The sequence below is a fragment of the Falco biarmicus genome, chromosome 17 (genome assembly GCF_023638135.1).
Source record: "Falco biarmicus isolate bFalBia1 chromosome 17, bFalBia1.pri, whole genome shotgun sequence".
In the NCBI taxonomy this organism is placed as follows: domain Eukaryota; kingdom Metazoa; phylum Chordata; class Aves; order Falconiformes; family Falconidae; genus Falco; species Falco biarmicus.
Genome location: NC_079304.1, coordinates 3039022 through 3061579, shown reverse-complemented (window position 1 = coordinate 3061579; position 22558 = coordinate 3039022). Strand labels below are relative to the sequence as shown.

The following is a 22558-nucleotide window of genomic DNA, read 5'->3' as shown; positions in this document are numbered from 1 at the left end:
TAGCCCATACCTCGTGATAAGCATCACCAGTGCTCTTTGCTGTGGCACCCAGGACGTGCCACCTCCCCTGCCCAGGTCCTGCAGCGCCTTTGGGAGATGGTGCCCAGCATCCGTTGTCTTGCCATGGATGGATGGGCCATCAGCGCCTGGTGGGAGCCCCCTGGCACCGAAACAGCGAGAGCTGTCAGGTGGGAGGGCACCTTCCCTCTGACCAAAGGGCACGTCAGCAGAACCCCACGCTAACACCCATCCACACTAAAACACCTCCCACGGCAAAACGTGCTGCGGCTCTCGCTCGGTACGGAGCTCAGCCTCTGTAGAAAGGTTACCCAGATCAGCACACACACATCCCCCCCAGTTTACTCCAGCTGGGAGCGGCCAGGCTCGGCCCAGTGCTTATCTCGACCAGGAAGGATCAGTACGGGGCAACCAGAGCCGATGGAGGGAACAGCATCCGCGTTAGCTGCGTGTGGACACCCTGCGTGCTGGGGCTACTGCCAGCCTCTGTGTTCGTGACAGATAAATCTCCTTAGGGCAGAGGTTTCCTTTCTATTTCTGTTTATTAACAACACCTGGAATGAACCTGTCATTTTCTAGCAAGAAAGTGGGAAAAAATCCCAAATTACCTGTGGTGCTTTTTCACACTGTGGCTCCACAGCGCCCTTCAGTCTCTGCAGCCGAGATTGCATCAGCTGCAGGACCCAGCCTGGCAGAACGGACAAGCTGACGAAACACTGGGGGGTAGCTCACCCTGATCCACGGGGAGTTTACACCTGCATTAGCTGGAGAAAGTCCTGATGTTCAAAAACAGACGGGTAACAAGTGCACCCCAGCAAGGGGAAGGATGCCAGCCGAAGGAGCGCCCGCTCTCCGGTCCAGCTGCCCTACCCCAGCTGATGATCCAGGGCTGCGCCCTTTGCTGCGCCCTTTGCTGCGCTTGGCCGAGCCTGCAGAAAGCTTGCCCCCCTCCGGGCCGAGGCACCGGGTGGGGAACAGCCCCCTTTCGCTGAGCGTTAGCGACGATACTCCCTCAGAAATGAGTTTGGTTGCCGGAGACTTCTGAACTCACGTCCTGTTCGTGTGGTGGGAGCTGGAGGGGAAGAGGGGAACCAAGGCAGCTGCAGTGGGGACGGGAGATGAGAGCGGGGGTGACCTGCTGGAGGACAGCTGCGGGCTCGGTTCCTCTGCCAGCTACCCCACAGCGAAGGCCAGGTACAGCGTGCTGGAAGGCCGGGAGTAGGATCGGGAAGATGCCACCCTGGGTGCGGTGAAGACAAGGCACCACCAGCACAGCCTGGTGCCCGGGCCCCTGTGCACAGAAAGCTGCAGATTCTACTTGGGGGACTCCAGGAACAGCTGCTGTTCGAAGGGGACGCTCAGGAGCCGTAGGCACGGGCTTGGACAACGCCACAGTTTGAGGACTAGCATAGCAAGCGGTGTGTCAGCTGTATGCCACCCATCACCGACGGTCCCAACTTGCTCAGAGCAATGCTCAGGCCAGGTTGCTGCTTTTCTGTAGGGGCATTTCTTACCGTGGAAAACAACTGAACATGAGATATTCTTGCAGAGGCAGAGGCCACTGCTGGGGAGAAGAGAACGGTAATGACAGCTCAAACTCACAGTGACAGAACTGAAGGAAATGTTCGAGCACATACCTACAAGAAACGCCCAACGTGCAGCTCAAACAACTTTAATAGGGTTTTCTGTCTGCCTGCAAACCAAGGCACCGGGTGGCTGCTTCTATCCATGCAGAGTGAGCGGGTGTGTGTCAACATGGTTCTGCCAGGCCAACTGGAAACGGATCAGATTCCCTTTTGCAGCAACATATTCGATGGTACCGCAGTGGAGCTGTGGGACCGCAGTGACAAAGCCGGTGTTACCCGCCAGCTGCTCCCGGCAGCGCTGCAGCTGGGGCCACAGCGACCACTGAGCCCAGAGCTCAGCAGCGACCCTGCACGCTGGGCAGCAGCGAGGAGCCGTGACAGTGGCATCAGCACACACACCCTCAGACCTCCTGCATCCGCAGATTTCCCAATAGCCAGGAAAAAAAATGTCAGGTCCTTTTTTTTTAAGAAAGGGCTCATGGAGCCTTGGCCTTTGGTGCCCTCTTCCTTCCTTGCTCACAGGCTTGGTAACATCTTGTCATCTTGCCTCCCAGTTCTGTAGGCAGCTATAACCGGTGAGCTTCTTAGTTTGGTCTTTTAAGGGGGATTTACTAATCTGAGCATCCCTCCCATTCCTGCCTGATTTCATCCCTTCTTCTCCCTACAAAATTCCAGCAGCAAAAGCCTGATTCATTTTCCCTGCGATTGTTGGCAAATACCATACTCAAACTCTCTGCTTCATACCACTGTTCTGATTTTTTTAAGGTCATCCAGCTTGTAAGTCTGATGTGCTCACAAAGCAATTATTCCTCAGCAACTGGTACAAAGTAAAAAGCCACAATGTACTGCAAACAGGAGGGCCCCGCTCTTCGTTTTAGGAAGCCTACAAAGTAGTTAAATAATGACTACTTTTAATCACTTAAGACTGTGTACCATTTGTCTGAAGAAATGAAAGATGCCTTGCAGCAAAGCCTGGATGGCAGACGCCCTCCCCCAGTTTTCCACGAGCACCAAATCAGCTCACACAGAGCATATGCACACCAGCTCCTGGGTTTAATGTCTTTATTCTCTGGGAGAGAAGGTGGTGGAGCTTATGCAAAGCAGGGAAGACTTTGAGAATTGTTCCTTACGCTTCAGGGCTTCGGTGGCTGACAAATTCCTGGAGCAGAGCTTGCACTTCTCCTCGCCGACTCATCTTGGTCGCCTTGCCCTGAAAGCGGCCTCGCTTCCCAGCTCCTTTGCCTCCCAGCAGCTCTGCCACCCTGCAGCAACAGTACGGGCTGAAGGCCACTCGCAGAGAAGAGAGCTGCCCAGCCTAACCTGCTCCAGACCCAAACAAGGATCCGTGCCCTAATTATACTGCTCAGCTGCTTAGTCTGCAACATTAGCATTCCTACTAATTTTAAAGAAACCATAGAACGCATTACCTGGGACCTAAATTCTCAACTGCTTCAACAGGTCCAGCTAGAAGAAAGAGTCCTGCTTCTTTTTCATCTCCCACAGTCAGGAACAGCAGGGTCTCCTGTGGACAGAGAGAAGGGTCCTGCTGTGGAATAACCACTGCCCCCCTGGTCTGGGAAGAGGACAGAGACCCTGGCCACAGGACCCCAAGCATGCCAACAATTCAGCAGTTTGTGTGCATTACCAAGACAGAGACTCAACTTGAAGAAAGTAAAAGGAAAGGGGGGCTTTTGAACCTTTCACGTTCAATCATATGTTGCGGGGGACAGAACAGGTACTGGGGTATCCCCAGTTAAACGCTGGCAGTTGGGCTAGATGATTGTTGTAGGTCCCTTCCAACTAAAATATTCTGTTTTAAAACAGCTGTCCTATCCTATCCCGTCCACATCCAAAGAGGTTCTGTACAGCTCTCGGGGGGACAGGCTCTTCCCCAGGGCTCCGAATTTTCACTGCTGCATCTCTTGGCTGTCGAGGATTCCCCTGCAGACCGAGGCTGCTGGGGACAATCACCTCACTAACTTCTGAAAGGAAACGGACCTGTAGCTTGTGACTACGGTACAAACAGAAGCCTGGCCAGTGCCCGCCTGGGCTACAGCTTGAAGGAAAAAGCCAGTGGTGCCAGGTCAGCCTTCATCAGTGACTCACCTCTGTCCCAATCTCATTAGCGATGATGTTCATAAATTCAGAGTCACCCTCTTTCCTGTATGGGTGGGTAAAAAAAGCACTTCAGAAAAAAAAGCAAAAAAACCCCACTAGAGACCAAAATATCAACCAGAAACCAAAGGCCTGATCAAGCCTTGTGTTTTGGCCTCTTGCTGTTAGGATGGGGATTAGGGTTTTTTCTATATATCTAAATCCTCTCTGTGCATTCCTGTGGACATATTAGGAATTATTTAAGTGTTTATCTTTAAAAAACAGAGCTCCTCGGTTTTGTTTAAAAATTTCAAGGGCAAAGAGAAACCAGATAAGACCGTTTAGCTATACAACCAGGAGAATTCAGTGACTGAATTTTATTTACACAATAAATGAACTTTCATCACACAACCTTCCAGCAGGCTGAGGCAGTTCTATTCACCTTGTCTGTATTCTTCCTTGAGAAACAAGCCTGAATAGGTGTCGGAGAGAACTGCCATAAAAGGTGCAAGATACTGTTTTACCCTTTTCCCTGAACTCTCCCATACCTGTGTAACACAAACAGCTGACTTCGAACAGGTTTGCTCTTGAAGTCCCGGGCTATCAAAACAGCAATATCTCTAAGCAGGTTCAAGTTATTCTGAAAAAAAAAAAAAGCAAATAAACTGTGCTGCAGATGGAGAAGTCACTGTGAACACAGTGTTCCCAGAGATCGGAGCAGTTTTCACCATTTCCACAAAAACAGATGCCTACGATTCAATTCCCAGTTATCACGACTAAAGCTCACGTCTACAGGAAGCAGCACAACCTGCTTTTCTGAGCCATCCTCATACCTTCTGAAGCAGTTTCACAGAACTCTGCAGTCTCTTCACAGCCTCTATGTGCTCACCTGGTCCGTTTCTGAAAGAACACAAGGCGAACTTGAATCCCTACTCTAAAGGACAAAGAAAGGATTTCTTAAAGGAGCAAACACAGGTATCATCACAAAAAGCACCGTGTAGTTGTACTCTGAGGCTTATGTGATATTTGTCAGAAGGAACAATAAAGATGAAATAACAAAAGTGGAAAGGGTATTACTTGAGCAGTGAGGTTAGAGCCTTCTCAGTGCTGTGACTTTGTTCGATTGACTTCAGCACTCTGTTTCCTGTCAGGAAAACCAAGTTGGTTTTGTTCTTTTTCCCTTTTTCTGTGCCAAGGAGTTTAATAACCTTAAAAAGAAAATCACCCCTGTCAGAAAAGAACAGTATTTCACTTATACTCACAGAGGTGGCCAGTTCCTACTAGGCTATGCCTTGTCGTGTATATTGACTCTCTGACAGTGAAAATAAACCGATTAAAATCAACCATAAGGTCAACACACAAAAAACAAAGGATGGTGATATAGTGGAATTAATACAATTTGCTAGTCACACGCTGCACTCTGCAGTGCATTTGGATGCCTCTGCCGGGATACAGGCTCCAACAAATGACTGAAAAGACAGGAACACTTAAAGGTGGCTCTAGAATTTTATCTCCACCTCTCTGCAGAGAGGATATCTCATTCGTGACACTCAAAATATCAGTGATTTAAGCAGAGGGAACAAATGGCTAGCCACCCAGCAATGCACCGCCATACTGCAGAGATACCACGAGCCCTCTGCAGAGGCACGGACAGTTCAGAAAACATCACTGCTACAGCCAAGGGCCGAGTTCTGTTAACAAAAAAATGAGCCTGGCTGACCGGACAAAGCCTGCCAACCTGTGTGCAGTCCTGCGGGGGCTCACCCAGCACGGGGCTTCCACCACTCCCTTTACCATCGGGACAATTTCCAGCAGACCGTGGAACTCGGGGACTCCCGCTGTGCTAGGTCTGAATGTGTGGAACGAGGCCCTCGACGGCAGCTCAGCTGCAGCCCCTCACCTGCAAGTCACTCAGGTTGGAGACGTGGGTCCCACAGCACATGTTGGAGTCGATGCCTTCAATGTCAACAACTCGCACTGGCCCCACGTGGTCATCGGGCAAACCACGGCTTCTCACCTAGCAAAAGGACAATGGCAAACAAGGTGACATCCACGCCGCAGTTATTTTGGTCCCGTGGATACCGTCAGTTCTCTCCCCACCACTCACTGTTTCAATTTCAGGGTCATCTGCAGCCAGTTCCCTCACCACCACCGGCACCCTCTCCCGGATTTTCTCATTCACGCTCCTCTCCAGGGTCTCTATTTGCTCTGCTGTCATGGAGGGGGTGTCCAGCTCAATGACACTTCGCTGACGGCCCAGCTCCCTGCACCAATGAAGAACATCTGCTGCTGTAGCTAAGAGCAGTGGAAGGTCCCACTGTGCAGCACTGCGTGCCATCCCGCTGCTGGGAACGTGGCAACTAAAAACATACTTCCCTCTTCTCCCTGCTATTTACAGCACACCAGATGCACACCAAACATCTGGAGGAGGACAAGACAGAGCGTCCTCCAGTTCAGTCACCTCTCCCAGGCCCTCTGAGCTCAAGGGAAACGTCCAAGGACAAACTGTTTTTGATTTATCAATGCTCAGCTCCCTGCGGCCCAGCACGGTGGCACGTGCCAAGCAAGGTAAGACCGGGGGTCTAAGGGAGCCTTTCCCCTCACCATGAAGTCGTTTTGAATCCAAACATCTGTTCGGCGACGGCAGTGATGAGATGCTGTCCTGGAAGAGACGTGCAAGCAACAGCTTTGAGCACCACCGCATACAAGAAATGATTTTCAGTCAGACCGTATTTTTTCTGCTGATGTTCCCCACACCATTTGCAAATGCCCAGCTGTGCGCTTGGCGCTGTGGGGCTTGTGCTGCTGCTTAGGAGCAGACAGAAGAAGTGGCCATCACCCCGTGGGCCCTGAGATCCCGAGAGCCCCACGGCGCACGCTGAAGACTTCGAAGCAGGTTGAACATCCCCTGTTTGCAGCGGGATTGTTCACAAGTCCAGGAGAGCCCGCAGGGGAGCCACCTGCCCTCCTCAGTGGCCCCGGGGATGGACTGGTCACACAGAGCTGTGGGGTAGTGCCCCCCTGCCAGGACCTGGGTGGGGACAGCTGGGCACTGAATGCCCCCTGCCTGGGTGAAGCCAGGTGAGGCTCCGCGGCCCCGCCAGCCACCGGACACCCCTCGGTCAGGCCAGGGCACGCACCTGAGTGCTGCTGCATGTGGTCGAAGCGGCGCTCCCAGTCCAGCGACAGCAGCACCTCAGCGCCCGGCTCCAGCGCCGTCTGCACGAAGTGGACGGCCTCGGCGCCATGCCGGGTCACACGCAGAACCGGCACCTCGCCGATGAGGCCGCGGTCATCCGGCTGCGGACACAGGGGGTCAGTGCCGCTGGCCTGGCCCCTGCCCCCACCTGGCCATACCTGTCCCCCAGCCCCAGCCCAGCCCAGCCCCCCCCCCGCCCCCATTGTGGCCATGTCTGGCCCCCACCCGGTCCCAGCCCCCAGCCTGGCCCGACCCCGGCCCCCAGCCCCGGCGCCCCCCACCTGGCCGTACCTGCCCCCCGCCCGGCCCCCCCCACCTGGCCATGTCTGCCCCCATCCAGCCCCAGCCCCCGGCCCAGCCCCCAGCCCCAGCACCAGCTTGGCCCCGGCCCCCGACCCCAGCCCCCAGCTCCAGCCCCCCAGCCCCCGGCCTCGGCCCAGCTCCCAGCTCCGGCCCCCGACCCCGGCCCCCAGCTCCGGCCCCCGGCCCCCAGCTCCGGCTCCCGGCCCCCAGCTCCGCCCCCCCCCCCATCTGGCCACGTCTGTCCCCCACCCGGCCCCGGCCCCCAACTCCCCGCCCGGCCCGGCCCGCACCTGCCCGCCGCCCTCGGGGAAGAGGATGGTGTCCTCCAGCACCACCTGGAAACCGCGCACCGGCTCCCCGCCGCCCTCGGGCCGCAGCTCCGCCGCCCGGCACGACACCACCCGGGTGGCGAACTGCAACAGAGACGCGGAGCTGTGAGGGGAGGCCCGGGCGCCCCCTACCCCCCCCGCCTGCCCCGCCGCTACCTGTCGGGCCCAGCTGTCCCGCTGGCACTGGAACACCATGGCGATGGCCGGGGGGGACACACGGGGCTGGCGGTGACGGCGACCGCGGAGGAACACGGGGCCGGGTAGCGGGAAGGCGGACGCGGAAGGACACGGGGCTGGATAGCGGATAGCGGAGGGACACGGGGCTGGGTAACCGGTACGGCGGCCGAGGAGGGACACGGGGCTGGGTAACCGGTACGGCGGCCGAGAAGGGACACGGGGCCGGGTAGCGGAACGGCCACCGCGGAGTGACACGGGGCTGGCGGGGAGCGGAGGAGCACCCGGTGCCGGTGGGGGGGGACGGCTCCCCAGTGACTGACGCGGCGGCGGCCCAAGCAGACAACAGGCTGCGGTGGCAGCTCACGTTTATTGCCCCGTGCCCCGCGCGGGTAACGGGCACAGGAGACCGGAGACCGGCTGGGTCACGGCCCGGCGGGGAGCTGCTGGGGCGGCCCCCGGAAGCGCGTGCTGCCGGTGCACCGGGAGGCCTCCGCGGTGTCCTCGGGGGGCCGGGCTTCAGAGCTCGTCCTGCGGGAGGGAAGGGCGAGGTGCTGGGGAAGGGGCTGGCCAGCCCCCGGCCACGGCAGCAGGGACCGGCCGGGCCCTCCCGGGACCGGCAGCCCAAGCAGAGCAGCTGGAGCTGCTGCCGGTGTCCCGGGACAAGCGGGAGCCGGAGGCTCGGGGGAAGCAGCCCGCAGGCCGTACTTACATCCAGGTCATCCATGGCTGGCGGGGGGCCTTTGTCCGTCACCTTCTCCAGGAGCTGGATGGGGAACAGCCGGCTGTGGCGATTCCAGGTGCCCGGCTCCCCCCATCCCGAGCACCCGCCCACACACCCCAGGACCCCGAGGCCTGCGGCCCAGCTCACCTCTGCGTACTGCTCCATCATGGCCCTCTCCACCTCCTCGTCCCCTTCCCAGTCTCGCCAGTTGTCAAAGTCCACGGAGAGCCAGGCCGGCTGTGGGCAGAGAGCATCTCCTGAGGGAGGGAGCGGCACGGCGGGGCCGCAGCACCCACCCACATCCTCGCAGCCCAGGGGTTGCTCTGTGGGGCGAGCGCAGGCTGCTCCCACGCAGGCGAGGGGGCTGGGGAAGGGCAGAAAGGGGAGCGTGTCCCTTCGCCAGCCGGTGCTGGCCCTGGCCCTGCGTGTGTTAAGGTAAAGGGGAGCCACATCCTTCCTGGAGGGCAGAGGCCTATGGAATGGCGGTGATCGTGATGTTGGGCTATTTGGAAGCTCTGCTGGGGTCCCTGGTGTCTGTCCCGGGGGTAGGTTGCTCCCCGGGGGCTGCGAGGTGCTGTGTGAGGACAGGACACGTGCTGAGGCTGGTCCTGGCTGTTGTGCCACACGCACCTTGATGTTCTCCTTGGTGATGCGTGGCCAGGCCACTTTCTCCTTCCACTTCCTCATAAAGCACGTGATGGAGCGGTCAGAGCGCTTCTCCCGTGAGTCCTGACAAGAGATCAGGTGTGTCTCACCTCAGCGTCTGCCAGACTCCTCTCTGTAATCCACTGCAGACACACACAGGATTAAAGCTCAGCCACGTGCAGGCCATGAGAGACACAGAAGCAGGGAGGCAGGTTGGTTTTGGCCCAAGGCAGCACGGTGAGCGCCGGGCTCAGGCCCAGGGCTCCCAGGCTGGTGTTCACCCCACTCAGGCTCTCGGGAAACGGGCAGGATTCAACGCCAAGCGGTGCTGCTCAGCCCCGCACAGGCTGGGTTTAGCTCCGAGCCTGATGCAGGCTGTCGGTGAGCGGTTTGCTGGGGTAAGGCTCACCTTGGAGTTGACCCTGGCATACAGGTCGATCTCATTGTAGAACTCCACGCCGTCTGCATTCTTGCAACTGCCAAAACACCGCCAACAGCCTGGCTTAGGAGGGGGCCGAGGCCACGCGCAGCCGGCTCTGATGGGGTCCCTCCAGCCCCGCGAGCCAGCCGGGTGGGGGGCCCTCGGCCCCGCCGGGCAGGGTGGTGGCAGCCCACCTGAAGACCAGCCGCTGCTCCTCGATGACGACCTGGACGTCCCTGCTGTCCTCCACGCAGAACTCCAGGTAGACGTAGCGCGGGCGGTCGTACCACAGCGTCTTGGCGGGCTGCCTGTGCAGAGAGCGGGCCGGGGGTGCCTCCGCCGCCCCCCGCCGGGTCCCTGTCCCCCGGGGGTGCCCTGCCCGCGGGGAGTGGGCTGGCCGGGCCCCCCTCCCGGCCCTCCCCAGCCCTGCAGGCCGGCCTGCCCTCGCTCCCCGCGCCGCCCCGCGCTGGAGGGTCCTGCCTGCCGGTGCCTTAGCCCCCGGGCCACGACGGAGCGACCCCCCGGGCACTGCCCCGGGGGCTACGGACACTGCCTGCCCCGTCCAGTCCTGTCCCGCCGCACTCACCTCGCCATGGCGGTGCCGGCTCCGCCCCGCGCTATTTTGGGCCGGGGGGCGTCAGCGGGGGGTGGCAGCGTGGGCGGGGGGGGCGGTCGGGCCGGGCCGGTCGCGGTCACCTCGCGGCCCACTCGCCAGCCCAGCGCCCCGCCCCGGACCGCAACCCCGGGGCCCCGCGGGACCCCCGGCACCCCCCGGGACCGCCAGGCCCCGCTGGGCCGCGGGGGGGCGCCCTGGCGCCACGCAGGCCCCGCCCCCCCGCCGCCAGGCCCCGCCCCCGCCAGGCCCCGCCCCGCGGCAGCAAGATGGCGCCGGTGTGGCGGTGGCGGCGCCGGTAGCGGCGGTCATGGAGGCGGAGGGCGGCCCGCTGGGCCCGGGGGAGCGCTGGGCGCCGGTGGGCGCCGTGTCGGCGGCGGTGACGGCCGAGGAGGAGGAGGAGGACGAGGAGGCGGCGGCGGGCGGGTCGCCGCAGTCGGTGCCGCGGTTGCGGGCTGAGCGGCGGCGGCTGCACGGGGCGCTGCTGGCGCTGGCTTCGCACTTCGCGCAGGTGCAGTTCCGGCTGCGGCAGGTGGCCCGGGCCGGCCCGGCCGAGCAGCAGCGCCTGCTCCGCGACCTGGAGGACTTCGCCTTCCGCGGCTGCCCCGCACCGCTAGCGCCCGGCCTAGGGGGTGCCCCGGTGAGTGCGGGGGGCGCCGCCACCAGGCCAGGCCTGGGCCCCCTGACGGGAGTCCCGTCTCCTTTCGGATAACGGCGGTGGCAGCCCCGGGACCGCTGTGTGCGTCCCACCCAGCTGCTGGCCGGTAGCGGTGGCTGTGAGCCCGTTGGCTGTGGGGAGGCATGGAGGGAGCGTGGCGGCTGAGGTGACCAGCCCCACGCTGCCCAGAGGCCCCGGCTGCCTCCGTGGGAGCTCGCACAAAGCTGGGCTGCCGTGCCGTGTGTGGCCTCGGTGGCTGGGAGCCAGCCTGCGGGGACGGGCGTTAAAGCCCTGCCTTGTGTGTCACTGCTCTGCGATATGGTGCTGACTCAGAGGATCCGTGATAACGTACACTTTGGTTGGCAACGTGCAACGGTGCTTCCTGAGCCCTGGCCTGGTGAGACGGGGTTTGGGTGCAGCAGGTCTGGGGAGGCGCCTCCTTTGTCAGGTGAGGCGAAGCAGCTGGTGCCTCTCCCTGATGCGCAGGCACGTCTCTTTCCTGGACTGGCCTGCAGTGTTGGCTAGTTAGTGCATGAGCTGAAGGAAATGTTCCTCATACTGTGATCCTGTTCTCTGGGGCTTTATTATGACAATAAGTCTTCAATTTTATTTACTGGTATTTTTTTTCCAGAGTGAGCAAGAGAAGCGGGAGCAAATTGAGGTGCAGAAGGAGAAACAGAGAGAGCTGATCCTGCAGCTGAAGACACAGCTGGATGACCTGGAGACATTTGCTTACCAAGAGGGCAGCTATGATTCCCTGCCACAGTCTGTGGTTATGGAAAGACAACGGGTAAGGCTCACAAAACCCTTCTGGCTGTATTTCTTAATATCTGTGAGAGCCTCTTGCAGACTGTAGGAGTTAGTCCTTATGTCTCGCCAGCAGCTGCAGTAGAGTATTAGTAGTTTGTCTGCGCGTGTAAACCTGTCCCATGTCTTCTCTTGCACTTTTCGATGTGCAGCAAAGGTGGCCTGTTTCCAGGGTAACGGATGGGTAAAGGAGTATTTTGAAGCTCACAGGCAGCAGCACCACATGGTGAGATCATGCTACTAACTTGTGTGTTGCAGATGATTATAAATGAGTTGATAAAGAAGCTGGACATGGACTTAAGTGAAGATATTGCAACGCTCTCACCAGAGGAATTGCGGCAGCGTGTGGATGCTGCCATAGCACAGATCGTTAATCCAGCCAGGGTGAAGGAACAGCTGGTGGAACAACTGAAGACACAGATAAGGGACCTCGAAATGTTCATCAACTTCATTCAGGGTCAGTGCTGAATTTTTAGATGAGCAGATTGAATTGCTTTGTTAACTCCCTGAAAAAAGTCATGAGGAGGGGGGACAGGTGTCAGAGGATGCAGGAAGAGTTTCTGGCTCACAGGGAAGTACAAATCTCGCTGAAGTGATGGTGGGGAGAACGAGAGACTTGACAAAAAGAGCACAGAGAGGTCTGATAAATATTGACCTTAATACTTGGGATACACAGCTTAAATTCACAAGTGTGAAATAACAGTGTGAAACTCTTGTTTTAGATGAAGTTGGAAGCTCGGGTAAGGTGGAAGATGGACACTGTGAATGTGCAGGCAGAAAAGATGGTGGTGGTTCCTGCAAACCAAATACACGGCCTTCTGGAAACAGAGGTGGGCGCTGCTTGGCTCAGAGCTTCCACACTGCTCCCGCTGCCACACACTTGGGGTTTGGCAAGCACAAACCAGCATCCAGTCACACTAGGCTGCTTTGCTTTTTCCTGGCAGCTGGATTTTCTGCTTTCCTGCTCTGACTGACACAAGCCCTGTGTCCAGTTCCTTTACCCTTCCTCTGTGGGATCATGAGTGTAATCACAGAACCTGAGCCTGGGCATAGAGGGTGGGATTGGTCCTCAGCAGGGATCAGGAATAGTAAGGGACTTGTGATGCTTAGTGCAAAATGCAGACAGGCTGAGCAGCCTTGTCTTGTACACGCTGTTGGGCCGCACTGTAATTAATGCTGTTTGAAGACTTAGCTCTGTGAGCAGGTACAGGGAGCTGGATGGATCCAGTGTTCTTTATAATTTGAGACTTGTCTACTTATCACGTGAATTTATTGGAGCTAGAATAGTATACTAGAGGAAATACTACAATACCTTTGCTTTTTGTAATCTGAGGCATCTGCTGCTAGTCAGGGATGAAATTTGGGTCTTAGCTGGTGTGGCTGCTCTTAAAAATTGAATTTAATAATGGCTTCAGGAATAAGCAGTATATGTTAGCCTGCTGAGACAAGACGCTTCTTAAAAGTAAGCAGTGATCTCCTTCAGCAAAGGTTTTGATATCTCTTGATTACCGGTGTGATATCGTCGTGTCTAAAGAATGATCTTTCCTCACTGTGTACATGCCCACTAGCAAAGCTGTTGTAGGGTTTCTTCTCTGTAAGATGACCCGATTGTCGAGAACAAGATATGCAAATGTTTGCTTTTCTGGTTGGCTTCAGCGCTTTGAAACTAGAAAAAGTAGCATCAGTTCTAGTGACAAAAGCTCCCAAGGAGGAGAAGCAGGCATTTGTGCTCCCTTTGTGTATATGAAAGACCAGAGCTGGTGATTCCTTAATGAGATTTTTTTTATTCTTTTCTAACCTGATCAGTGAACCCAGAAGATGCCAGAAAGATGCGAGAGACAGGCCTGCACCTCATGCGTCGCATGCTGGCCGTGCTACAAATATTTGCTGTCAGTCAGTTTGGTTGTGCTACTGATCAGATTCCTCGGACCCTCTGGCAGAAGGACCAAGCCAACAAGGACTATTCCCCCTTAATTAAGAAACTGGAGTTGTCAGTAGAGCGGGTGAGGCAGCTGGCTCTGAAACACCAGCAGGAAGACCACGTTATCAGTTCCTCTGACCTGCAGGACGTTCCCTTAGGAGGCAGAGATGAGCTGACTCTAGCTGTGCGGAAGGAGTTGACCATAGCTTTGCGGGACCTGATGGCTCACGGGCTCTACGCCTCTTCTCAAGGAATGAGCCTGGTCTTGGCACCCATTGCGTGCTTGATTCCTGCGTTCACCTCATCGCCGCAGACCATGCACCCCTGGGAGCTCTTTGTGAAGTACTACAATGCTAAGAACGGACAAGCCTTTGTAGAATCCCCGGCTCACAAGCTCTCCCAGTCCTTTGCCTTGCCTGTGACGGGAGGAGTGGCCGTTACCCCCAAGCAGAGCCTGCTGACAGCGATTCACACTGTCCTGACGGAACATGACCCCTTCAAGCGCAGTGCAGACTCTGAACTGAAAGCTCTGGTGTGTATGGCGCTGAACGAGCAGCGCCTGGTCTCCTGGGTCAATCTGATCTGCAAATCTGGAGCTCTGGTACAGTCCCACTACCAGCCATGGAGCTACATGGCAAACACAGGCTTTGAGAGCGCGCTCAATGTTCTCAGTCGCCTCAGCAACTTGAAATTCAACCTCCCGGTTGACCTGGCTGTCCGGCAGCTGAAAAACATCAAAGACGCTTTTTGATGTATTTTTGTTGTAGGTCATCCGGTTTTCCACAAGTAGGCAGCTGTTGGGCTCAAGAAGCCTGGCTTTTTTAAGACTAAGTTCAGCTCTTTGAAACTGGTATTTGCTTTTAGGGAAATCTCACGGTGTCTTGATGCTGGAAATCTGTGTTTGACAAGGCTGCTGCTGCAAAGCTGCTGGAGGCCACACGCTGTACAGCACCTCACCCTGCCCCCTTTTGTGCAGCTCGGAAGTGGCTGCGCTGGTGAGCAGGTGCCTGCAAGCGTGCGGTGCGTGGGGCTGGCTGCCTGAGCGTGGTAGGGGGCTGGCCACAGAGCGATAAAGCCCCTTGGAATGCGCAGCCTGGCTCCTGTGCCCCATCTGCACACCTGGTTCTCAAAGTTTGTGCTCTAAAAGATGCCCCTCGGAGACACCTCTCCCAGGAAGGCCAGGCAGGCCGGCAGGTGTTTGGTTGCCTGATGGCAAATGACTTCCCTGCCTGCTGTATGGATGAGGAAGACACGTTGAGCTGCAGGCATGGGGGGCTGCGCTCCGTGGTGGCTCCGCAGGCCGCAGAAGTGGCCCCGTTCTTCAGGCTGCCGGTGAGGGGCTGGCACTGGGAGCTTCCTCTGACGGTTCCCGAGCTCCTTTTTTGAAGCGTTTGTGCAGTGGTCAGTGTGCCAGCGGCCCCGTGTTTTCTAGGGGATTCATTAAATCGCTTTAGCAAGTGTCTGTGGGGGGAGACCCATCTCCAGTAACCGTGTTTGAATGTGTGTACGCTGCTGGCCTTTGTGCCGCACGTGCTGGGTCGCCGGGCTCGGAATCCCGGGATCGGGCTTTACATTTTCTGTAATTCCTGCCAGAACAGGGCCTGGCTTTGTGCTGCGGTGGGTGGTCAGGCACCCACTCCCCGTGGGGCCTACCTTGCCACAGCACTGGGAGTCGGGGGGGGTGGCGGTGGGGATTGGGGTAGGGGGGCTGGGAGTGGGGGGGGACACTGGGATCAGGACTGTGAGAATGTGGGGGGGGGAACCGGGATGGGGGGATGCAGGGTTTGGGGGGCACCGGGATGGTGTGGGACACTGGGAGCAGGGCTGTAAGAATCAGGGAGGGGTACTGGGGTGGGGGGATGCAGGGTTTGGGGGGCACCGGGATGGTGTGGGACACTGGGAGCAGGGCTGTAAGAATCAGGGAAGGGTACTGGGGTGGGGGGATGGTGGGGGACACACTGGGATCAGGGCTGTAAGAACCGGGGGGGGAGGGGGGGCGGGGATACCGGCGTGGAGGGGGGGGGGGGGTGGGTGGGGTGTTGGGATTGGGGGGGGCACCGGGGCTGTAAGAATCGGGGGGAGGGGGTGGGATTGGGAGGCACCGGGATGGGAGGGGATGACACTGGGATCAGGGCTGTAAGAATCGGGGAGGGGTACCGGGGTGGGGGATGCTGGGATTGGGGGGCACCGGGATGGGGGTGGGAACACTGGGATCAGGGCTGTAAGAAGGGGGGGGAGGGGGAAATGTGGGGATTGGGGGGCACCAGGATGGGGGGTGGGAACACTGGGATCAGGGCTGTAAGAATCGGGGGGGGGGGGCTGGGGTTGGGGGGCACCGGGAGCACCCCAGGAGTGGGGCAGGAGGCGCCGGGATGGGGGCGACATGGTGATCAGGGCGGTGAGAATTGGGGGGGGGTACCGGGATGGGGGGACACCGAAATCAGGGCGGTGAGAAGCGGGGGTGGGGGGTGAGGCAGGGATTTGGGGGCACCGGGAACGGGAGGGGCCAGGAGCGGGGCCGAGGGCGCGGGGGGCGGACACCCGGTACTGCGGCCCGTTCGCCGGCACCGGCGGTGTGGCCCCGCGCATGCGCGCCCGGCACGTCGCGGCGGAGCGGAAGTGACGGCGGTGACTCGGGGTGAAAGGTCGGGGTGAAAGGTCGGGGTGAGGCGGCTGCGTCCTCTTCCGGCCTGGGCGCCATCGCCGCTGGATCCTCGGTGAGTGCGGGGCCGGTGAGGGATCCGCCGCCATCCGCGGGCCGGGGGCGGCCGGGGGCCGGGCTGTGACCGCGGCGTGCTGTGTCCCGCAGAGATGGGCAAGTTCATGAAGCCGGGGAAGGTGGTGCTGGTGCTGGCCGGCCGCTACTCGGGCCGCAAGGCCGTCATCGTGAAGGTGAGCGCGGGCGGGCACGGCCGCTCCTGCCGGCGGTGCCGCGGGGTGGGCGAGGGCCCGGAGCGCTGCCGCGGGCTCTCTGGGGAGCGGCCGCCCCGGCGGGGCTGCTGGCGGGGCTCCGCGGTGCCATGGCCGCCTGCGGTCGCTGTGTTTCAGAACATCGATGATGGCACTTCGGACCGGCCGTACAGCCACGCCTTGGTGGCAGGCATCGACCGGTACCCGCGGAAGGTGACAGCTGCCATGGGCAAGAAGAAGATCGCAAAGAGGTCCAAGATCAAGTCCTTCGTCAAGGTTTACAACTACAACCACCTGATGCCGACCCGGTGAGTGGCCGCAGGAGTGCGGCTGGCAGGGCTGCGGCTGTTGCTGCCGGGGTTGGGGGAGTCTCGTCTCTTCAGCGGTCGTAGCTCTTGTGTGTTCTCTCTAGTGAACACTGGGAGTCACTAAGCATCGTAATTACGCGGTTGGAGGAACGTGGGGTGCACACCCTGCAAAAACAGACTTGGGGGGTGTGAGGCTGACAGGAAATATTAATGAGCTACTGAAATAAGGCAGCTGGCTCTTATTTTAGCTACACTCACTTTGCTCTTGATCGTGGATGATCCTTTGAGGCAAGCACGAAGCTCTGGGGTGTTGGTAGAGCTGCTGCAAGCCAGTGACATTTCATCCCATCTCCTGGGAGCTCCTGCTGGTGCAGGTGGCCAGATGCAGCACAGTGGATAGAACTGTGTACAGTCCCTTGTGATGCATGTAGCTGTTTCCTTTATAGACTGCATTAAATGCCTTTGAATGCTTTTGGTTTGGTGATTTCCTGAGCTGAGAAGGCTTTAAGGACTGTAGTCCCCTACGCTGGCACTAGCGTCTGTGTTTGACAGCAGCTTTGGGCTGCTCACTTCATTTTCATCCCCCTGCCACATACCGCAACTGTTGTGAACCTGGCTGCTCTCCTGGCCAGGTATTCTGTCGATATTCCACTGGACAAGACGGTGGTCAACAAGGACGTGTTCAGGGACCCCGCTCTAAAACGCAAAGCGAGACGTGAAGCCAAGGTGAAATTTGAGGAAAGGTGAGTGGGAAGCTGGTCTCTTCAGCGGTGTCAGAGGACTCGGTTGCAGTTGTGCTGTAGCCTGGGTGAGTCCCGGGTTGGACGCTTCTGCCCCAAATTCCTCAGATATGTTTGTGGTTGAGGGCATTTCTCCTCACCTGCTGTGCGTGTTTATGCAGCCGTCTGTTCGGGGAGCGGTGGGTTGAGATGGGGAGCAGTTGACCAACAGCCGCAGAGGTGGGCTGATGTTTATGGCGATGCTGTGGCCTCCTGCTGGCACGAGCGGGGGCCTTTCAGGTGCCAGATGACGATCTCTTGGCATCACGCTGCCAGTTCATCCACTGCCTGTCACTGGGTTGAGTGGGACAGGGCAGTGGTGATGCTTTACCTAGAAGCGTTGGGGTTAACGGTCCTTCTGGTCAGTTTTCTGTTCAGAAGCTCCTTCAGCAGAAGAAGTGGTGCAGCCTCAGCGGGACGCAGGGTGTCTCATGGGCAGCCCGGGGCGCTGGCTGTTTCAGAGCACCCTGCCCGTGATCGTAGGCCGATCACAGGCACCTCCCGGTGGCTGCCCTCTGCACAAGGTGTCTAGTGGGGCTCTTGGGCTGGGAGCCACTGTAGTGCAGGTGTCCTTCACAAGGTGGCTTCATCAGAGAATTTGGAAGCTGATGTTCACTTCCATCGGGAGTTCAAACCTGTAAAGCAGTTGTAGTGGCAGCCTGGGCTGAAGAGACCAGGTGAATTCCCTGTGGGCGAGCAGGGCACTGCATCCTGCCTGGCTGGGAAGTCAAGGACATCTAGGGTGTGGGGCTGGTGCTGTTGCCTGTTGGTACGGAGCATTCTCTAACCTATGTGTTCCTCTTCCAGATACAAGACAGGCAAGAATAAGTGGTTCTTCCAGAAGCTGCGATTCTAAAAGTGTAACAAGGTCGCATCAATAAATGTTTATTAAAATCCGTTTTGGTTTGTTGTATGGAAAAAACCTTCCTAGGCCTTTTTCTCTGTGGTGCGGGTGTTCTTCTTGGTGTGTCTGTAAGAGCTGGGAAGGCCGTCACCATCCAGGGGGGCTGGGGTGGGACCAGGGGGGCTGGGGTGGGACGGTGGAGGGCTGTGCGGCCAGACATCCCTGAGCTGCCCTCGCACGAGGGTGACTGAGGCTGCTCCTGCCCCTCCTGGGAATCTGCCATTCCCAAAATTGCGGTCATCCCTGCGAGAGGACTGGGGGGGGGAAGGGGGGGATGGGGGGGGAGAGGGCAGAGGGGTGGGAGAGGGAAGGGGGGGGGAGGGCAGAGATGGGGGTAGGTGCCTCGTCTCTGGCTGAACGGCGGTGGCCTCCGGCGACCGTTACGTGTTCGGTTGCTCGGCGGGTTGTGTCGCGCAGGGGCCGGGGGAGGGTGGGCGCTCCGTGGGGATGCGGGGGGCGTTTCCCGGCGGGGGGGGGGCCGGGCTGCGGCGGGAAGCGGGCGGAGAAACGCGGGTTGGGGTCAGCACCGCCCGCGGGGGGGGGCGGGGCCGGGCCGAGGAAACGAAAGTGAAAGCGACGGGCGGGAGGAGGTGCGGGGCGCACCGGGGTCCCACGGCACCAGGGTTCCCACCGGCCGGGCCGGGCTCCCCGGGGCTGAGCCAAGCCGCCGTCGTTCCGCCGCCAGCACCGCCGGGATGGATCCGGACGAGGTGAGGGGCTGAGCCCCGGGGGGCGGCGGGCCGGGGCGCGGGGCCGCTACAGCGCGGCTGAGGACCCCTCCTGCCTTTAGGACTTCATATACCTGATCGCCCCCGGGTGCGTGGGGAGAAGCTGCCTGGAGCTGACCCCCGAGCGAGTCCGACAGGAGATCGAGCGCTGCAAGGTGAGTCCCTGGGCGGAGGATCGGGCCGGGATCGGGCCGGGGATCCCCGCGGGGATCCAGCCAGCCTGGGCTGTGAGCTTGGCTTTCTGATTTTTTTTCTCGGACTCTTGAGCTAGAAGTGGTGGCGAGGGGGTGTCCCATGGCTAAGAGAGCCCGCGCTGGGGTCCGGGGCTCCACGCTGGGCGCACCCACCTCCTTCCCAGGCTGAGACTGGAGAGCTGCTGAGGTGGTGGGACATCCGCAGGGTCTCACATGTCTCCCACAGGAACTTTGCAGCGCTCTGGAGCAAGAACATGTGGACCTACAAATGGCCAAGGAAGGCGTAGAGAGAAGGACACAGGAGCTGAGGAAAGAAGGAGAACTTTGTAAAAATTTTGAGCAACAAATGTCTTTAAACAGAGATGAAGAGGGATCCCTCCAGGTTGGTGGTCGGAGGACTCGTTATGGGCTTGGGAAGGGGGTGGTGGGTGGTGGGATGCATCCCTCAGCTCGCTGTGCTGGGGCCACGTTGCTGTGGAGCCGGTGGAGGTCCCACAGGGTGTCACATCGGGGCCGTGCCGAAGGGCTCTCGTTGAACGTGAGGAGCCAGGGCAGGGCTGCAGGCCGGCAAGAGCAGAAAAAGAGTGGGTGGGCCCATGTCCACAGACAGTGCTGTGCTTAAAATGGGGAGCGTGCTGCAGCCCCTCGCACCCCAGTGCTTCCCTTGCTGCCCCATCTTTCTTTCCTTCCAGGCGAGCATTTGTTTAGCAAAGGAGGAGCAGAACAGACTGATGCAGGAGAAGCAGGTGTTGCAAAAGAAACTGGAAGAAGTGAGGAAGAGAGTCCTCTGGGAGGATCTGGCGACGGTAACTGCGTGTGGGCGCTGGGGTCTGCTGGCAGGGGTGTGAGCCTGGCTGCAGAGGCTGCAGGCAGCCGGGCACTGACAGCTGGCACAGCTTCTGCTGGCAGGTGGCTCCTCTGCCGGGGCCAGCAGCTCCCATCGGGGCTTTGGGACTCCAGGCACAGCCAGACCCTGGGAGAGACTTTGCCGAGGCTCCCCAGCTGTTTGTTTTGAGCCATGAGCTTGTTTCTAGTCTGTGGATGGGCAGGGACAGGCCCTGTGCAGGGTCCAGTCTCCCCTAGGTGCTGTCTGTGTACTTGAACCTAGATGCTGCCTGCCTTGCCAGAGAAGAAAATGGTGTTTAAGGGACTTGAGACAAACAAGGAGGACATGAACAAGCTGGTTCTCACCCCACTGATCCGCTACCCTCTGCCGGGGGGCTCAGCTCTCATCACCTTTGAGAAGGCAGAGGGTAAGAGCGAGAGGAGCGCTGCCACAGCCAGGTGCCCTGGGCGATCAGCTTTGGCGCCTGCCCTGCACCTGCTCCCTGGGCCGGGGCTCAGAGCGCTGCCCCCCCTGCCAGCACTGTGCAGGGTTGTGCCCCCTCCCCAAAGCACCAGCTGCCCCCATGTCCTGTCCCATGGCACGCTCGATCCCCTGTGCTGGGGGCTGTCCCTGCTTGCAGTGGCTCAGAGGATCATAGAGGCGAAGGAGCACATGGTGGAGCTGAGCTCTGGGGAGGAGCTGGAGGAGCTTGACCGGTGCAGGGTGCGAGTGCAGGCAGCGCCGGTGGATGTGCTGCTGCCGTCTGCCCTGGAGGTAGGTCCCCAGGGCCTGTGGCTCCCCATGCCACGCAGAGCTGCCCTGGGCATACACTGCCCTCGCTGTGCCCTGCTCCACCACTGCCCAGGCTTGGCTCTGCCAGGTCACTGGTACCCGACTGGCTCAGTGCATTAGTGCCGCAGCTCTGCGCTGCTCCCCGAGCCCTGGGGCTGGCCCTGGCACCGACCTGTGCCACCTGCAGATCGGGCTGACTCGCAGCAGCAGGAGCATCCTCGTGTCTGACCTGCCCAGCCTGGGCATCCCTGAGGAGACGCTGCTGGACAAGCTGGAGCTCTTCTTCAGCAAGACGAAGAATGGCGGCGGTGAGGTGGAGAGCAGGGAGTTCCTGGACGACTCTGGCCAGGTGGTGCTGACCTTCGCGCGGGACGGAGGTGCGTGGGGCGTGCTGAGCTCAGGCTGCCGGGGGAGCAGCGTGTCCGGCTCTGGGGGAGCACAGGTCATCTGAGAGTAGATGGGGCTGTGTCTGTGGGGAACGGGGAAGGCAGTGAGGCCAGGCTGCCCTGTCTCCCCCGAGATTGTGGTGGTGCAGGTGAGCTGGGGCTGGGCAGTGCCAGCCTTGGTGTCCATGCTAGGGACGGAGCCTCCCCTGGAGCTCCGCAGGGGCCTGTGCGGCTCAGGGCTTTCCTCTCCACCTGCAGTAGCGGAGCCACTAATTGCAAGAGGACATATGCAGGTGCTTATTGGGAGGAGAGAGTACAAGCTTAAAATATCACCGTGCATGAGTGGAGACATCACCAACCTGCAGGTAACAGCAGGAACCCCGGTGCCAAGCAGCACCTGGCAGCCCAGGGCACGGCAGCACTGGTGGGGGGTCTTGAAGACCCACTGCCCGCACTGCCACCAGCCCGAGGCGCGGCTCCTGCGGGCAGCCCCGAGGGGTCCCTTCCCCGTGGCCCTCCTGCTGCCCCGTGCAGCACAGGGCTGTTGCAGCTCAGCCTGGCTCTGCCCAGCTCCAGCCGTCCCGCTGCCCCAGGACCGTCCTGCTCTCGAGCATCCCAGACGTGCTGGGTGAGGAGCTCATGAGGGACAGCCTGGAGATCCACTTCCAGAAGGCCAGCCGCGGCGGGGGAGAGGTGGATGCCCTCGCCTACGTGCCGGCGGGACAACAGGCGGTGGCCGTTTTCACGGAAGATGCGGGCTGACCCTGGCCAGCGCCCCCAGCCCCACGCAGCAGAGCCCTGCCTGGCTGCCAGCCCCTGGGCACCACAGGGATTAAAGCATCTGCAGGGAGCAGTGTGTCTGTCCTGCTGGGGACAGGGACGGGGAGGAGGAAAGGGACAAGGACAGGGATGGGGGGACAAGGACAGGGATGGGGATGTGGACAGGGCTGGAGATGAGGACGGTGCTGGGGATGGGGACAGGGATGAGGGTGGGGACAGGGACAAGGATGAGGCCGGGGATGAGGGTGGGGACAGGGCCAGGGATAGGGATGAGGATGAGGATGGGGACAGGAATGAGGACAGGGACGGGGATAAGGATGAGGACAGGGATAGGTTTGAGGATGAGGATGGGGACGGGAATGAGGACAGGGACAGGGATGAGGATGGGGCTGGGGATGAGGATGGGGATGGGGACAGGGCCAGCGATAGGGAGGAGGATGGGGCTGGGGACGAGGACGG

The 22558-nt window shown here is 59.6% G+C and overlaps 5 protein-coding genes across 9 annotated transcripts; 3 read left to right on the top strand and 2 right to left on the bottom strand.

Annotated features, from left to right (window-relative positions):
- Positions 1-1674: 1674 nt before the first annotated feature.
- AARSD1 (alanyl-tRNA synthetase domain containing 1) lies at positions 1675-7877 on the bottom strand. Its single transcript, XM_056362604.1, has 13 exons — positions 7686-7877; positions 7491-7613; positions 6839-6998; positions 6303-6360; positions 5806-5962; positions 5599-5715; positions 4776-4906; positions 4532-4598; positions 4247-4338; positions 3711-3765; positions 3032-3126; positions 2735-2866; positions 1675-1848 (listed from the first exon to the last, which is right to left on the bottom strand). The coding sequence occupies exons 1-13, from the start codon at positions 7722-7724 to the stop codon at positions 1803-1805; spliced, it is 1272 nt and encodes a 423-aa protein (XP_056218579.1). The 5' UTR covers positions 7725-7877; the 3' UTR covers positions 1675-1802.
- A 177-nt stretch (positions 7878-8054) lies between these two features.
- On the bottom strand, positions 8055-10244 carry PTGES3L (prostaglandin E synthase 3 like). The gene is made up of 7 exons (XM_056362626.1): positions 10080-10244; positions 9688-9801; positions 9482-9548; positions 9058-9156; positions 8575-8664; positions 8416-8469; positions 8055-8234 (listed from the first exon to the last, which is right to left on the bottom strand). The coding sequence occupies exons 1-7, from the start codon at positions 10085-10087 to the stop codon at positions 8223-8225; spliced, it is 444 nt and encodes a 147-aa protein (XP_056218601.1). The 5' UTR covers positions 10088-10244; the 3' UTR covers positions 8055-8222.
- A 39-nt stretch (positions 10245-10283) lies between these two features.
- Positions 10284-14953, top strand: RUNDC1 (RUN domain containing 1). The gene is made up of 5 exons (XM_056362593.1): positions 10284-10746; positions 11396-11554; positions 11830-12028; positions 12294-12401; positions 13378-14953. The coding sequence occupies exons 1-5, from the start codon at positions 10417-10419 to the stop codon at positions 14241-14243; spliced, it is 1662 nt and encodes a 553-aa protein (XP_056218568.1). The 5' UTR covers positions 10284-10416; the 3' UTR covers positions 14244-14953.
- Positions 14954-16131: 1178 nt separating this feature from the next.
- On the top strand, positions 16132-18386 carry RPL27 (ribosomal protein L27). Of its 2 annotated transcripts, XM_056362627.1 has the most exons (5): positions 16132-16209; positions 16302-16384; positions 16541-16710; positions 17343-17453; positions 18297-18386. In XM_056362627.1, exons 2-5 carry the CDS (start codon positions 16304-16306, stop codon positions 18343-18345), a joined length of 411 nt encoding a protein of 136 aa, XP_056218602.1. In that variant the 5' UTR covers positions 16132-16209; positions 16302-16303; the 3' UTR covers positions 18346-18386. The 2 variants fall into 2 exon arrangements, with proteins under 2 accessions (XP_056218602.1, XP_056218603.1); XM_056362628.1 differs by lacking the exon at positions 16132-16209 and having other exon boundaries at positions 16216-16384; positions 17612-18386.
- A 567-nt stretch (positions 18387-18953) lies between these two features.
- LOC130160252 (interferon-induced 35 kDa protein-like) lies at positions 18954-22169 on the top strand. 4 transcript variants are annotated; one of them, XM_056362610.1, is made up of 9 exons: positions 18954-19103; positions 19184-19276; positions 19542-19697; positions 20008-20121; positions 20424-20568; positions 20782-20915; positions 21121-21310; positions 21578-21684; positions 21913-22169. In XM_056362610.1, exons 1-9 carry the CDS (start codon positions 19089-19091, stop codon positions 21949-21951), a joined length of 993 nt encoding a protein of 330 aa, XP_056218585.1. In that variant the 5' UTR covers positions 18954-19088; the 3' UTR covers positions 21952-22169. The 4 variants fall into 4 exon arrangements, with proteins under 4 accessions (XP_056218585.1, XP_056218583.1, XP_056218584.1 ...); XM_056362608.1 differs by having other exon boundaries at positions 21890-22169; XM_056362609.1 differs by having other exon boundaries at positions 21870-22169.
- Positions 22170-22558: the final 389 nt, after the last annotated feature.

What these genes read in the sequence shown, in the direction of transcription:
- PTGES3L (XM_056362626.1), bottom strand. An exon ending in TCACCAAGGAGAACATCAAG is followed by an intron (nt 8,665 to 9,057) that starts GTGCGTGTGGCA and finishes CTCTGCCCACAG; the next exon opens with CCGGCCTGGCTCTCCGTGGA. An exon ending in TGATGGAGCAGTACGCAGAG is followed by an intron (nt 8,470 to 8,574) that starts GTGAGCTGGGCC and finishes TTCCCCATCCAG; the next exon opens with CTCCTGGAGAAGGTGACGGA.
- RPL27 (XM_056362627.1), top strand. Translation starts at nt 16,304, where the DNA reads ATGGGCAAGTTCATGAAGCCGGGGAAGGTGGTGCTGGTGCTGGCCGGC. An exon ending in AACCACCTGATGCCGACCCG is followed by an intron (nt 16,711 to 17,342) that starts GTGAGTGGCCGC and finishes TCTCCTGGCCAG; the next exon opens with GTATTCTGTCGATATTCCAC. An exon ending in AAGGTGAAATTTGAGGAAAG is followed by an intron (nt 17,454 to 18,296) that starts GTGAGTGGGAAG and finishes TTCCTCTTCCAG; the next exon opens with ATACAAGACAGGCAAGAATA.
- RUNDC1 (XM_056362593.1), top strand. Translation starts at nt 10,417, where the DNA reads ATGGAGGCGGAGGGCGGCCCGCTGGGCCCGGGGGAGCGCTGGGCGCCG. An exon ending in GTTCATCAACTTCATTCAGG is followed by an intron (nt 12,029 to 12,293) that starts GTCAGTGCTGAA and finishes CTCTTGTTTTAG; the next exon opens with ATGAAGTTGGAAGCTCGGGT. An exon ending in ACGGCCTTCTGGAAACAGAG is followed by an intron (nt 12,402 to 13,377) that starts GTGGGCGCTGCT and finishes TAACCTGATCAG; the next exon opens with TGAACCCAGAAGATGCCAGA.
- AARSD1 (XM_056362604.1), bottom strand. Translation starts at nt 7,724, where the DNA reads ATGGTGTTCCAGTGCCAGCGGGACAGCTGGGCCCGACAG. An exon ending in ATGACCCTGAAATTGAAACA is followed by an intron (nt 5,716 to 5,805) that starts GTGAGTGGTGGG and finishes TCCTTTTGCTAG; the next exon opens with GTGAGAAGCCGTGGTTTGCC. An exon ending in GCTCTAACCTCACTGCTCAA is followed by an intron (nt 4,599 to 4,775) that starts GTAATACCCTTT and finishes GTGTTCTTTCAG; the next exon opens with AAACGGACCAGGTGAGCACA.
- LOC130160252 (XM_056362607.1), top strand. An exon ending in GACCTTCGCGCGGGACGGAG is followed by an intron (nt 21,311 to 21,577) that starts GTGCGTGGGGCG and finishes CTCCACCTGCAG; the next exon opens with TAGCGGAGCCACTAATTGCA. An exon ending in GAGACATCACCAACCTGCAG is followed by an intron (nt 21,685 to 21,853) that starts GTAACAGCAGGA and finishes TGCCCCGTGCAG; the next exon opens with CACAGGGCTGTTGCAGCTCA.